General features: G+C 38.2%; 1 protein-coding gene across 1 annotated transcript in view; it reads right to left on the bottom strand.

The window, feature by feature from the left end:
• TRHDE (thyrotropin releasing hormone degrading enzyme) overlaps positions 1-15,222 on the bottom strand; it is a 206,477-nt gene that overhangs the window by 24,393 nt on the left and 166,862 nt on the right. Inside the window, exons 13-15 of the mRNA XM_068999188.1 lie at positions 3,607-3,754; positions 1,342-1,439; positions 726-833 (exon numbers count right to left, since the gene is read on the bottom strand). Coding sequence (XP_068855289.1) covers positions 726-833; positions 1,342-1,439; positions 3,607-3,754 — 354 coding nt within the window. The remainder of the gene's footprint in view (positions 1-725; positions 834-1,341; positions 1,440-3,606; positions 3,755-15,222) is intronic.

The raw sequence follows: 15,222 nt of genomic DNA, 5'->3' as shown, positions 1-15,222 counted from the left end.
TTAAATATTTGAAATTTCAGTAATTTCGTATTTCTTAGATGCTTGCCTTTTAAATATAAACTTCATACACTATCCATGGCCCATGTTCTCTTGCCTCAGCTGAATAAACCTGTGTCTAGACAGCCTAACTTAAATATTTGCTGTCAAACCACTACAGTGCTGCTAATGCTCAAGGCATCAGCTATCTTATTATCTGCTCTCTGAAACCTTACATGAGCTTTTCCATGTATTCCTGAATCACATTAATTTTCAAGTATTCACCCTTAAATACCTTGTAACATTTCCCTGCACCACTTTGCTACATCTCCTTCCTTACTTCTCAGTCCTTCTGTCTCTAATCTCTCTCACTTCTTGAAATGTTTAGCACCTTTGGCTCTCTTGCCCCTGCACAGGTTTCATGTTTGTCTGACAACATGGTGTTCACTCATCTTTCTTTCTTTAGATCTGTCCTTAAAATCCATCTTCTCATCTTCTAGCACAGAATTATCTGACAGTAACTCATCAGGAGAGGGCAGAATCCCCTCCACCCACTCATATACACCAAGTCAAATAACTAATTCTGAAACCCCACAGACATTTTTAAATGACAGCCAGCAACCTCTGCTTCCTCCCATAAAAAGAAACCTTTGCAAAAGAAGGCACTGCAGACAGGGCAGGCACGAGAGGAAGAGCTGTACTGCCTCTCAGTAGGAGAAATGTGAGATACACGTTTCAGCTCCACTTACCGGTTCCTATTGCTAGAAATCCAGTCCGAGATTAACGTTGCAGCCTGCTGGTGACAGTGCTTGTTCCCGAAGCTGCAGGCCAACATGATGACTTCCCGACGCAACTCTCTGTCCAAATTAAAGAAAGCAATAAGGCTGCATTAATGAATGTGTTTGAATGTGTTTGAATGTTTACAAAAAACTACTTCTTATAACAGTGACAGCAACCGGTAGTTGGACAACATATCAAAGATAATCTGGCTTTACAAATCTCAGTGTCGATTTAATGCCCGCAACAACTAAAGAAAAGTCATGGATCAAAACCAGCCCCCATTTACACTTATGCACTCCTCCTGACTTTTGTGGTCACGAGTACAAGTTCTTAGAAATCCAGTGTAGTCAGGTATTAAGTTAGGGCTTAGGAAACCATGTTCTCCCAACTTAAGAAAGAATTCCTCTCACAGCATCTTTCTGCTCTCCCTACAACCCAGAAAGGAAAGGAAACAGAAAGGAAAAAACAGAAGAGTGATAGAGCTAAGGAATCATGACTGGCTTATGCTAAACATGACTAAATTTTAGGAGCATTTATACAATTATATTCCACAAATAAACAATAAAAACGAAAATATAACAGTACTCATGTTGGTATGATGCTTGAACAAGTGACTTGTTTAAATTGTTTGTTGGCCATCCAAGCTTCAGATACATTGATGCAACTTGTCTTAGAATATACTCCTGAGAAAAAGAAAAGTATATTTAATGTTAAAAACAATTTCTTTTACTTGAAATGGAAATACTGCTGACTAGTGAGGTTTGGTCTCTCTTTTTACCCTCAAATAATGTCCAATTCCAAAGACAGCAAAGCTACTTGTCCACTTAAAATCCTCCTTCACTGCTGTAGTATGAAGGTCTAGAAGAGCTACTAGATTAGATGCCTAGTATAAGACAATTTATTGTTACAAAATCCATGAATTTCAAAATTTTATTACATGCTACTTTGAACTCACAATGTGCAGCTGAAAAACTACAAGAGTGTCAATAGCCTAATTTCTAGTTTGTGGCCAATCTTGACTACACCATGCATGCTCACTTTTAAAAGAACACTGTTTTAATATCCATATCCATGGCAAAAACATTATGTGTGTACAGTCAATTGACTTCAGAATACATAACAATGTGGCTGCAAATAAGCTTTGTACACTTAATGACACTATGCTTTAAGTTTAGGCTCCTGGTGCGCTTAAAGTACAAAACAAGCACAAGATCTGTTTTAGTGACTTTTACTTTTTACAGAGAGGACATATTTAAATATTCTGACGAGTTTTGAAGAAAACCACTGTCATTGTATTCAATGTAATCTTTTGCCAGTGGAATTCACCAATTTGAAAAAGAGAACTGAGATATACGGAACGGCATAGGAGAGCATCTATTTTATTATTACAGATGCATAGGCATGTATATATGTCAACACAAAAGAAGATTCATACTGCAGCTTTCTCTAGCAGATACGTTATTCTGTGACTAAAAAGACTTTTTATTTCCTCTGCTATCACCTCAGCTTTCAAAACTCCCATCAGTATTGATAAAACATAACTCAGCTGTGAATTTTACTGGTTTTATTTATTAAAATTGTGTTTTCTTTACACAACCATGTTTAAAAGTGAAATAGCAATGGCAGACTCCTAAGAATTTTTCTTTGCAGTTAACAACAGACTCAATATGCAAACTATTTCAACAGCATTTTACATTATGGCTCTGGTTTGCACGTAGGCCTGCTCTGCAGGTTCACAAAAATTTCAATGTATCTTTATTAATCTGTAGTGTATGTTCTACAAAAACCACTTTCCATGTCATGAGGTAATTCTGTGCATATGTATGTGTATATATATATACACACACTCACACATATCTGTATCAATATCTGTATATCTATGTATCTTGTAGAGGTATATATGTACCTCTACATATATACATACAGTCACTTCTAACTTCCTCCTCTTGGAGCATGGTGTCTATGGTCACACACGCAGAGAAAAGCATCCTTAAGAATTTCAGGCTTTAAAAAGCCCCTGCATTTGAAGGCTTTACAACATTACATAATGTTACCATTGAAAATATGTAGATGTTGGCCATTGAAAATATGTAGACTACATAAAATTCCCAGTGAATAAAAACCCCAAGAGTTCATAATTGTCAATGGCTGCAGTCAAATATGTGTACTTCATAAACAATGCTTCAGTGTAGCTACAGGTAAATGTTAAAATATTTGCCATGTCTATCTTAATTATCTACTGTGAGCTGTTACTGCTGTCCCTTCGGACGCAATTATGAATGGGCTTTTGACTCAACGGTGATCTAATTCTTGTTAATTAAGGTAACTGCATTGAATTCACCATGGATTTTGGGATGAAATAATGACTACAAATCTTTGCTTCAGTTGCATGTATTCTTTTCAGTTGTGCCTATATTTGCTGTTGTTGCTGATCTTGGGCATCCAGCTAAAATATCACCGTGGGGCTCCTCAAAGGGGAAAATCTGGCAATAGAACACTTTGGCTCTTTTAAGTGAAATACTTTACTTGTCATAACATTTTACATAAGGGATAATTACCTTTCCTTCTTCTAGTCATATATGCCTCAAACAACAGTTATCACTGTTCAAATGCAAATGAATCAAAGCTTGATAATTGCTATGTTTAAGTAGAGTAATTAGGAAGAAACTTAATATCCCTAGCATGTTTACAGTATCTGACTGGGGAACAGTTCAAATCTTGACAATAAAAGGAGGGAGTAAGAGGTGAAAGAAAGAAAGGCAGGAAGGACAGACAGATGGAAAGAGTGAGGGGAAGAAAGAAAGAAGAACTAGAAGAACTAGAGGAAGAGAGGAAGGCTGTATCTCTTACATTGAAGATATTGTAGTTTTCTGTACGGTCCAGCAATTTATCTAGAGGATAAAGAGCTCGGCTGGCAGCATGCCAAGGCAGAAAATCTTTTTCCTCTGAAAGGTATCTCATAATCTCCAAAGGAATATTCTGAGGCAAATAACCAGCTCTGCACAATAAAAGAAGCCATTAAATTGGTTTTCAGAAGATATTCACAATGGGGCATAAACTACTTCTTTTTTTTCCCAAATGAAATTAAAATGCAGAAAAACACGATAAACTCATCACACTTTAATGACATAAAAGTCAACCTTATAAAAAACCAGCAACTCGCAGTCTCACCCAACACATGCAAGCACACTGATTTGATGAAGCAAGGCAAGAACACACATGAAAGAAAACCAGATAAGCTATCCCTACTTTGAATGGATTCCTGTGGCTATGAAAGACATGAATGAAGAAGTAGCTGCCTTTAAGGAAAAAAAAAAAACAAAACCAAAAAATACCCAAAACGAAAGGAAGGTGTTGCTTTGTTGATTTCTAAGACAGAAAGCTGTCTGCATAAAATCAACAACCCATGGCATTTCGCTTGATGAAACATTTCTACTGACCATCAGCAATTGAAAAGAACTAGTGCTGAAGAAGAAGCTTTAGTTTTACAGTTATTCTCCTCACTCTTTTCTCTCTCCTTTAGAACTGCCTTGTGTTCTATCCACCTTAAGTCACTTTGGAAGGACTCATCCAATGACATCACTTTGGTTCAGGATGTTCCAGCACTTTGCACATAAATTATGGGTTTTTTCAGGTGTTTGTGAATCAACCAGCTACAATTTTGTCCCATTCTTTTTCTATCATGAAAGACCTCCCCCTGCAAGTGAAAGGCTGGGGTGTGGGGGGCGCACAGGAAGGGTTTTCAAATAATAGCATTACAAGTAAAATGCAATACAGGCACAAGCATTTGATAGCTCCTTTAAAAACTGAGTACAGAAAACACCAAGCTTTAGGCTTTGCTCTCACTTTCTTTTTCAGAACAGCATTTTTTCTTAACTATCCAGACTGCAGAAACAAAGAGCAACCCTGTGGGTGTGAACTTTCCAGAAACACATTGTCTACTCTTCTTCTGATGCAGGTGTTTAAATCCAAAAGGAGATAACTATCTGCCTAGAGAGGAGATAACGATTCTCTTTTCATTAAACACTTCAAATCAGCCAGGTGGATTCCACAAAGTTCAATTTAATAGGCTACAGTGTGATATAGCTTCATAGACTAGTTTTTCTCCTTCATTGCAAATTTTCCTTTCATTTCCATCAATGTCTGTGGAAGAAAGGCAAACATGCAGCAAACAAATAAAATTACACACATTAGTACAGAAATTAATCAATGCATACATGTTAATATGAATTTTTATCTGTGCTGTAATAACATGTTAAAACTGTCTTGCTGAAATACTTGAAATTGTTTGTTTCCTTGCAATGTGCACCACATCTTGCTGGCCTTCATTTTTCACACTCTCTGTTGGAAGAATTACACTCTGTTCCCTTCATGTTCTCAGGAAAAAAGTGAGTTCATGTAACAGATTTAAAAGTATCTATCCCACCCTCCAGTCTGCTTCATGTCATCTTAGTCCACATTTTATCAGCTCTGTTTTCAACTCCAGTTCCAGCACACTCTAAAGCACAAAAAACAAGATCACTTGGGGAGCTCACTGTGCCAACTGAGGAACTGAGCAGATATGAAATAAAAGTGGCAAAGCTTTTAGAGTAGGTAACCGACAAAGTCCAATGTAACTGAAGGCAGAAAGTTACTTCATTTTATAGGTCTTGGTTTTGAAGCAGCAGAGTATCATTAAGATGAATTCTATGTCTTAATACTCTGTAAAGGTTTCTAAACACAATTCATGGAGCCAGCAGCATGCTGAACTGACTGCAGTTAAAAATTTTGGAGATAATGTTAGCAAAGACGTAAACTAGCTTAAAGTTGCATATAGATAGCTAGTTGCTAATAGGATTTGTGATTATTTTTACTGATAATTTGATTGACATGAAGAAGTGTGGAGTAAGGAACAAGAGGAATAGCTCTAGGAAACATGCTGCTTAAGGAATAAACAGATTAATGTGTATTATAGCTGCACTAATGGACATTTAAGTTCATGTTTTGAAATTAAATCTATCTATACTAAGTGCAAAAAGGAAATCAACGCTGCAAAACAGATTATTTCTTTTTAAGCTTAACTTCCCCATAAAGTCACATAAGAAGTGAACTCAAAAATCGATCTCTTAATTCCTAAACTCAGAGCTTCCTAATGAGTTTTGAAATCATGATTCTTGGCTGATGATACTCACTCATCCTGTTCACAACAGAAGCTGCTACTCTCATCACTCACTGCTTCTAACTTCTGAATTTATCACACTATTCAATTCTGCCTGTCTCACACCCTGACTCTCACTTTTCCTATTGTTTCCCTAAGAGTGTAGTGCAAATTACACAAATAGATTGTGGCAAAGTTTGACTTTTTTCCTGTTTACTCCTGATCCTCCTTCTCTTTCTGAGTTTGACCCTGGAAGAGCTTATGCCCAATATCATCAGAATCACCCCCTCAACCACATATTAATCAATCCATCCCAAGAGAAGGGATGGGAATGAAGGGAGATTTTTGGGGATGGCATTATTATATAAATTATAACAAATTCATCACTTCAGATCATGATTTAGAGGACAAATGGCTCTGGCTGTTAATATTACTCTTCTGTCAGCACATCCTGGGCAGTACAGATGCTAAGATGCACCTCTGAGAGAACTTAAGCAGAGACATATCTCAAATCCTCCTACAGTGGCAGTTAAGACAGCAAGTTTCCTGAAGAAAACATAAGTGCATCAGGAACATTACCTTGGCAGAATGTTCTTTATATTCTACACTATTTTATGTCACGGATGCCTACAGAAAACCATGATAGCCCTATTCTTGTACCCTAGTCGCCATGTCAGATTTATGAACTTTTTATTCCAAATACACTGCAGTCCAAGACTACTTGGCACTAAATAGCTTCTCTCAAGAGGTGGTAAGGATAGTTATTGTTTCACCTTTTTGCATAAAAAGTTTACATTCATAGCTGAGAAAACAGGATGTAAGGAGAAACTCTCACCCTAATCATAAAAGATAAACCATGAACCATAAAACATATAAGAAGTCCTAAAATCCAGATCACAGATCTAGGACCTGTGAGAAGTGTCCTGGGAAGTAGCATGACTACCATGACAACCAGGTCAGCAGAAAACAGAACCTAGACAAAGCAGTGTGACTGTGTGGTGAGCTATGCTCTAATATTCTGCATCTTCACAAAGCACAACTGGTTTCTTAACTTTTGTATTTTAGCACAATCATCCTCTTTTAGTTTACACTAAAAGCTTGTCCAGCACTAAGAGAGACTTCAAGACTCTGCTTTCCCAGGGAATACTGCATTCAGTAAGAAGCACTGGCTCACTTGAACAGTGGCAAACCAAAGGGTGCTGGCATGATTCTAGGATTCTCCTTCATTATCCTGGAAGAACTAGGTTCAAAGATGGTTACAGAGGATCTGGTCAGCAAAAGCATTTATGGAGTAGGACAATAACCAAAATGAGGAAAGAAGGCAGAACAGAGAATGAGTCTAGTCTGAATATCTCCGTGAACTCTGTTTGAAAAACACAGATCTGTAGAAATGTTAAACAGAAATGTTTAACAATAATTATAACAACAGTAAGAAAACTAAAAGTAGCAACCTTCCCATCCAAAGGAAAACTGTAAAATAATTTCCCTGTCATATATTTGCCTAGAAATGTTCACTCAAAGGTACTACAGAGTGTAAGTTTAGTAGATACTCTGCATGTGCAGCTTGACTTATTACTCTCTCTTTCAACAAAGTCACTGAAGGTCAGTGGCAGAAATCCTTATTTTTCTTTTGTCTTTTTAGCCATCAATCATATTGCTATCTTTAAGTCCAGCAAAATTACTGTCAGACATTGCCTGTCAAAGTCCAAATGCATGAAAGTCAGGGCTAAGAGACAAGGTTCTTTTCTAGCCTAGCCATCTTGGAGGAAAATTGAAATATTATCTGTCACTAGGGGAATAACTGATTATGAGCTATACTGAAACCAGGTAACAAGCATAAACACCACAGTGTTTATGTTTATAAATACTGTGATGTCCAATCTTGTGTCTAGTCTGAAACAGGCGCAGTTTTCTCTAGGTATGTCTCCAGGAGTCACCTGAGAATCTTAGCAAGCATGTATCTGCACCTAAAAAAATTCTGCAGAGGAACCTGGGATAGTTTTGGCAAGTATCTTAACAGATAAAATAGTTAAACAGTGTTGATACGTAAACAGTGGCTGAAAGCATACTGATGTTCAGGTAAACATTTATCAAGGGCAAGGTTAAAAAGTTTTGTAAACATTTTTCATCTGTGGTTAAAATTAAAATGGAAAGAGCCTTAAGAACTCATTTAGTCTCTCCCTACCCAAAGCACATTCATACCAGTGCCATTCCTGACAGAAACTTGTCTTTCTTATGTAGGCCTCTACCAGTGGATAATCCTAAGAACACTACTATTTCAGTACTCCTCTGCCAAGAGGCATGAATAAGAATATCATAGCTCTGGTCCTTTGCCCTGTAACTCTTCACAGAAGAGTACCAACAGATCCATTTCATGCTATAAAATGATCTATTGTTTACATATCTTCAGTATAAACTACAAAAAGCAGACATCCCTCTTTATAGTATTTCAGATTGGAGCATTTTGATTTGACATCATGGGTCATATAGAAAGCAGCCTAGACTTAAAACAACCTCTACAAGCCCTTTCTAAGCCAACTTTCCCCATACCAAGTCATTTGAAACACGTGAATACAAAAGCAAAATTTAACCAAAAAGATCACATTTGAGACGCTTCATTGCTTTATCAATTTTTATGTAACTGTCCTCACCCATCAGTTTACCAGCATGTCAATCATTCTGTAGCCACTGTTGGGGAAGATGAAACAGGAAAGCCTTATAAATATGATTGCCTGACAAAAGATTTTGGGGATATGAAAACTATAAGCGACATCGAAATGAAAGCCACCTTTGAGATATAAAGTCAGTTACTGAACAACTGGAAAACAATGGTATAGCTGACTGAAGGTAATCCCCTCTTGACTGGACAATACCCTCTGCTTGCAGACAGGTCCAAGGGTCAGAGCAGACCCTACTAGCTCAGCAGAAGGGGTCCAAGGAGTAGTTTTTAGAAGTTAAAATGTAACACTCTATGGTAATGTAGTAACTCTTATAGGCTGTATGTAAACGCTATATGATTTGTACCTTGTACTAGATTGGCTAGTGAGAATTAGAATATTCAGTACAGAAGATGATTTATTGTATTGTAACAAGGACCTCGCTCTCTTAACTCTCCTGCTCTTGCTCTTGCTCTTAGCTCTCTTAGCCCTCTTGCTCTTTACTCCTTTAGCTCTTAGCTCTCAGCTCTTAGCCCTCTTGTTCTTCCTCTATTGCTCTACTCTCTCTCTCTCTCTCTTACACCTTGGGCCTGCTCTGAGCTGCAGCTGGCAGCTCTAAGCAGTGCCCTTGTACCCACGCCCTTTGCAATAAACAGCGTGCACCAAGATCTGCTTATAGAGATCTCTCATCTCCAACCGGGCCGCACCATCCGAACCCACCCCCAGTTTCTACAGCCACCACTACACACGAGCATGTGCTAGAAACACAGCACCACACGAGGTTTGTCTTATTATCTATGTTCCTGATTTCACAGTTGCCTGCCAAACTGAAGGGGAGAACAGAACAGGAACATTGACTGGCAAGAAGACCTGCTTTCGTTATTAGACAAATTACCTCTAGACAAACATCCTGTTCAGCAGGTTTTTCATGCCAAAGAAGGCCGCTGACGAACTGTACTGAAAATGTGATCTATCATTTTTATGACAAAGACAGAGGTGGAAAAAGATTTTCCAGAAGTTATATATAAGTATTAAGTGGTTTATGATATCATATCATATCATATAAGCACCAATACTTAGCAAGGTACTATTTTGCTTACCCTGAAGAAGTTGCTATGGTGGCCATTGCAACAGAGAAAAGAGGTAATGAACAGAAAAAGAAAGTACTGAACATGGTAATGAAATCTCCCTCACAAAGAATTCCCAATACAAATCTCATGGCAATGAAAAATAATCTTTAAATTACATGAGCTTTTAATGAGTCAGAAAAAGCAGAATCTAGATTATATTATGAAACATCAATGCGTATTCAACTGCATTCTGACCTTGATTTGTTCTTTACACTGAGCCACTGAACTTATGGACAGATCCCAGCACATTCATTTTCCCCTTAGGGACAAAGTACCAAATGGTAGTGTAATTGCCAAGGGAAAATTATTACTCTGTTCTGAATTATTTCTATCATAAATCCAGCACCAGTCAAACAGACTCTGTCACAAAAACGACAGGGTTGCCGTACAGTGATGAGAGTCCCACATACAAGGGCACCATAAATCCTTTAGTCCCACCACCCAACAAAGACATTATAAGTCATGTGTTTAAATCAAAATTAGAAAATCCAAGCTGGCAGCAAACTGGTCTGCATTGCTGAAACAATGGAAATGAGGTGATTTACTTGCTGCTGGTTTAAAATTCACCCTGCCTTGCCTGTTTCTTAGAAATGTGTAAAACATGACTAGCTTTTTGTCTGGGTAATTTTGAAGGGGTGAAACGCAGCTCTTCAGAACGCAGATGTGCAATTCAGATTAACATCATTTCTGTTTCTGTGCAATATACGAATAATTAGACTATACTCATTAACTCCTAAAGAGACAGTTTAAAGCAAGTTGGGATCCTTAATAATTGATTCATTCTTTTACCTTAACAGTAAAGTGTGTGGATTAGAATAACTCGCAGAGAAACTTGGCATCAGTTTAACCATATTTCACTGTATCTGCCTTTTCCATTTTTTCAGGACCTATCAAGGACTGCTGTCTCTACCAATGTATTCAGGATATTCTTTCCCACAATGCTTCAACAACAATTCCTTGATGGCTGAGTAAAAACATGTATGTTGAACCCTGACATGTCAAAAAACTTTGGGCAAGGTAAGCCATACAACAGGGAAATTAACTCTTGTAGCCAGAGATTTCCCCTTCAACTCCTGCAAGGCTAGAAGTCAATGATTAAAAACTTAGGATGACTGGCATCCATCTTCAACCACAGAACCTGGAGAAAGAATTTTTTTCTCATAGAAAAGTAATGGGCAATCTTTAAAAAAGGCCCTGTGATCTCCAGTATCAAAGAATAATCTACCTCATCCTTCCCTCCCAGGGTTGACTTTATATAAGGACAATGTAAGAACTTGATTTTTCTAAGACACCAAAGTGACCTGATGGAGGCATTATGATCTGTACCAGCTATGGACTTCCACGTAAACAAGACAGGAATGCACATCTGCTCTTTGATGAAAACAACGGCAACTTTTGGCTTACAAGCTCATTTTATGAAATAAATTTAATTAGCATTCAATCTCTCCAACATTAAAAGATTCAGAGAGTAAGACAGTTTTCAGTGAAGCCTGCTTCTCAGAATGTTTTCTTACATGCAAAATATTTAAGGACTCTTCAAGTGACATTCAACTCCACACAAGAGCATTTGAAGCATCCTACAAAGAACAGTTCAAATTCAATGTAATTATCACAGTATTATGTGGCTTAAATTATCTTGCATAGTTTTAGAGTTGCCACATAAGCAAGGACTAATATTAATTTGAATTACTCACCTCTGTTGAAAACAGAAAAAAACCTCAAATCTAAACCCCTCTATGCTTGTAAAAATGCAACAAAAGAATTCCTTCAAACTGTAGTTCACAATCTCTCCTTTCCTCTTCTTCCCCATATGAAAGAAAAATTAATTAAAAAGGCATAGTACAAGATGAAAAGGAATAATCTTACTGCTAAAAATTAAGGCTATGCAGTAAGTTAGGTCATGTTTTTCACCATCATGAAACCATGATTTTTGAGAAGTATGTAATTCACAGAATTAAATTAAGCAAAGAAATTTGAATGTATTTCAGGGGCTAATAGACATCAATTCCAGATGACTCAATTATTATAAGTGTTATTTATTTTCTTTCTTGGTGATTTTTGTTGGGAAGGGTAGAACGAAACAGCTCTTCTATTCATTAAGTTGTCAACAGGTGATGGTATCTATGAGAGCATGTTTGAGCACAACCAAAATTGAGTTAGTTTATTATTATGCACAATACTTTTTCAGCACTCTCTTTTGTCCTGATCTAATGTTTATAATTTCCGTATCAGTCAGCCAAGTGAAATATGTGCTTAAAAGCTAGAAAATTCATATGGATAGCATAGAATTCTGATCTTGAGAACACACATGCAATTCCAATTTTGTTTGCCAGAATATCTACAGAATTGGACATTACTTTTCTAAAGGCAATTGCCAATAAACATATTTATAATAAAAAGATTCTCTGAAATTCTCTAAAACCCTCACCTATTCTCTTATCTCCATTTTGCAGAGAGAAAGAAGATACAAACATTTAAGTGATTTTACCAAGATCACCTAGGAAGGCTACAGCAGAAACAGCATCCCAGGTTTCTTCAGTCCCTGTGCCTTAGTCATAACACAGCCCTTCCTGTCATTTATTGCCTGATTTCTCGGTAGAGAAAAACACACTTCTAGCCAGATAGAAAGGAGCTGATCTATTACAACATTCAAGCAGACAGAGCATACATGGACAAATACCAGACCTCCTCTAAACAACAATCCTGGTCAACGGCAATCAGATAAACACAAAAAGTAGGATCATTTCTGAGAAGCAATGGTGCAGTCAGCTCTAAACAGCAGGCAAAGGAGTGAGTAGCCTATGATAGCAGACTTCTTTCTTTATACTAGTGAGGCATCAGCATTGTCTTTTATAAATAGAAAAGTTGGTTTATGCCTTCATTCATATATCCTTTGCTGATGCTGGGAAAGTCAAGTTGTTTAGATCAGCACCTCCAGCTTCTCCAAGTGGCTTGTTTTTGCTATCTTAACCAATGTAGCAGAAGGATCTTTTGCTCTCCATATTAGTCCTGTCAGACCCGCAGAAAGGAAAGTAATCAGGTTCTGGGGTAAGGGTAAGGAGTCCAAAAACCTGCTTGTTTTGAGAGGACAGTTGAGGGAGGTAGAGACTAGGACTGATCAGGCAGCTGTAGGGCAGAAAAAGGGCTATGTAGAAGTCCCAGGGAACGGATGTATGCTTGCTATGAGAGGATAGGGCCATCACAGAATACCACAGGTTTCAAGGTTGTACAAAGACTTCCCCCTGCCCCACCAACACAGATTCCTGAAGCCCTATTTTCAATTCTTAGCTCTTAGTTTCCAGTATTTGAAGTAGCGAAAAAGCCTTCAGCAAGCTCCACTCATGACACTAGTCTTCTTGTTTAATCTCAAACTCAAGTATTATTTTGAAGCATAATTCAGACCTGGTTCAATTAATGTTCCCAAAAAAATCTCACAGACTGTTCCCTTGCTCTGTCATTACACAGCAGTCCCTGGCACCTGCATGGCAACAAGGATACATCCATACCAAGCTGACTTCAGAGACCAGCTTCAAATCTAAGAGACTAAGACTATGTGGTAAAAAGACAATGAGTTAACAACCATTAGCTAAAAATAACTCTGTCACTCCCTTGAAACCAGAGACAAGTCTTCCTGATAGTTTATTCTGGGTATGGCCAAGAATAGAGTTAACATAGTTTACACGAAAAAACAATTACTGCTATAATTATTCAGAAGTACCAGAAATAATTTAGGCAAATTTTGCTGGGATATGACTAGACAGAGACCTTCCCTCTGCATTAAACCCTTTGCAGTCAGATTACAGGGTTGGATTTTAGTACGTGCTGAAGAGTCTTCAACTTTTTTCCTGGCTCTCAGCAGGTATTTCTATCTTTCAAGACGCTATCACAGCACCAACACTTCCCTGGAATGTGCTGTACAATTGGCTTTACTGCCTTTAGCTATGTAACAGGATCAGATGCACAAATGATACATACTATAAAAGCAGAATTGACTTTTCATGTGCTTAGTTGCAGGAATTGCTTTGATTTCTCTTGTTACAAACACATGCAAATGTTAGCTGAAATATGTATCTCCACATAAAGCAGATATCAATGCTGTTATATGTCACAAAACGTATGGTCTGACGTGCAGCATATGGAATGAATGATGGCAACCTTAAAATAATTGTAACTTTCTATTTTCTCTAAAAATGGCACAGCTACTTTAGCCCATTGAGAGAGTATTTATGCCAAAAGGAACCCAAGAACTTCTGAAGGAAACTACACTTAAATCAATTGCTAGCGAACCATCACCAAAATTTGCCTGACAGTGAATGGGAGTTACTATGGCATCTGCTGAAATAATTCAGATGAGGCCTCATTTATTAAAATAGTAAATCTATACCACTATTAATCAAGCGTGATACAAAGTATTGATCTAATACTCACTCCCTTAGCTGGTACTCAGAGGCACTAATTAAGGGAGATGCATAACACATCTCGTTTTCCTCTGTGTTGAACTATGAGAAAGTGCAATCAGGAGCAAAGACGAAGGCTGGAGTAAAACAGCAGTTCACTCATTTAAATGGATCCTATATGACTGTTTCTGACTATCCCAACAAAACAAGGTCAACAACCCTGAATGTGGCTGTTGAAATTTTGAAACATTTTGAAGTACATTAATTGTGCTGAGAATTTCTGTCTTTGTCACCCACTTACTATCCAGACCCAGCATTTCACATGGGCCCACAAACGCCTTGACTGCCCCTGACATTACACTGAACAGGACTTGAAGTAACACACCCAAGCATAATATGGAACTAATTAGCCCACTTATATCAGAAGACTTCAAATGCTACAAGAAATGAAATCTTAATCTCTGTGAAGGAAAACAGCAATAAAGATCATTTCAACTCCATAGTTCACTTTTGTTATGTGTGGCAGCTGGTATGGGGTCTGTAGCTCAGACCCAGGAAGCCGTGACCAGTCCGGAGAGATGGTCCCGCAAGAAACCGTCTTCCAGGGACCATGCAGCTTTTCCTCAGCTGCTGGAGTGCCTTTGCAGAGAGGTGCCTGTTTCAGCAGGATAACAGCTCTTTAGTGATGTTCAGCTAGTGATTTCAGCTCTTGCTCTGAGAGGCAATCTCCAGGCCAGGCCACGAAAGAGAGACGAGAGGCCCGTGTGGCATTCCCGCATAGGTGACTTTATTGTCCTGCACCTGCGAGAGGTGGCCAGTGACAGGCTCGCTCTCCTGACTGAGCTAGCCGGGCTTCTTTTATGGGGATACAGAGGTGGGTGTGAGAGGGTAAAAGCCAATGGGTTACAAAGGATCTCCATAGGGTCTCCCAGAGGATCATGGTTCTGTGTCCTTTCTCGCTGTAACAGAAGAGTTTTGGCCTTTCTAAGGGGGGCTTGCTGGGAGATTGTGTAATCTCCTCTTATCTCAGCAGGCTTCCTCCCAGGGCAGGGGCTGGGCAAGCTCCACAGTTATGCATATATTTCCACCATGTATTTCAAGAAAACATTTTTCCAATTTAGCAGCAATAATTCTGGATTTTATGT

The sequence above is a fragment of the Aphelocoma coerulescens genome, chromosome 1A (assembly GCF_041296385.1).
Source record: "Aphelocoma coerulescens isolate FSJ_1873_10779 chromosome 1A, UR_Acoe_1.0, whole genome shotgun sequence".
NCBI lineage: Eukaryota > Metazoa > Chordata > Aves > Passeriformes > Corvidae > Aphelocoma > Aphelocoma coerulescens.
The sequence above is the reverse complement of the archived record's forward strand: the minus strand, read 5'-3'. Positions and strand labels throughout refer to the sequence as shown.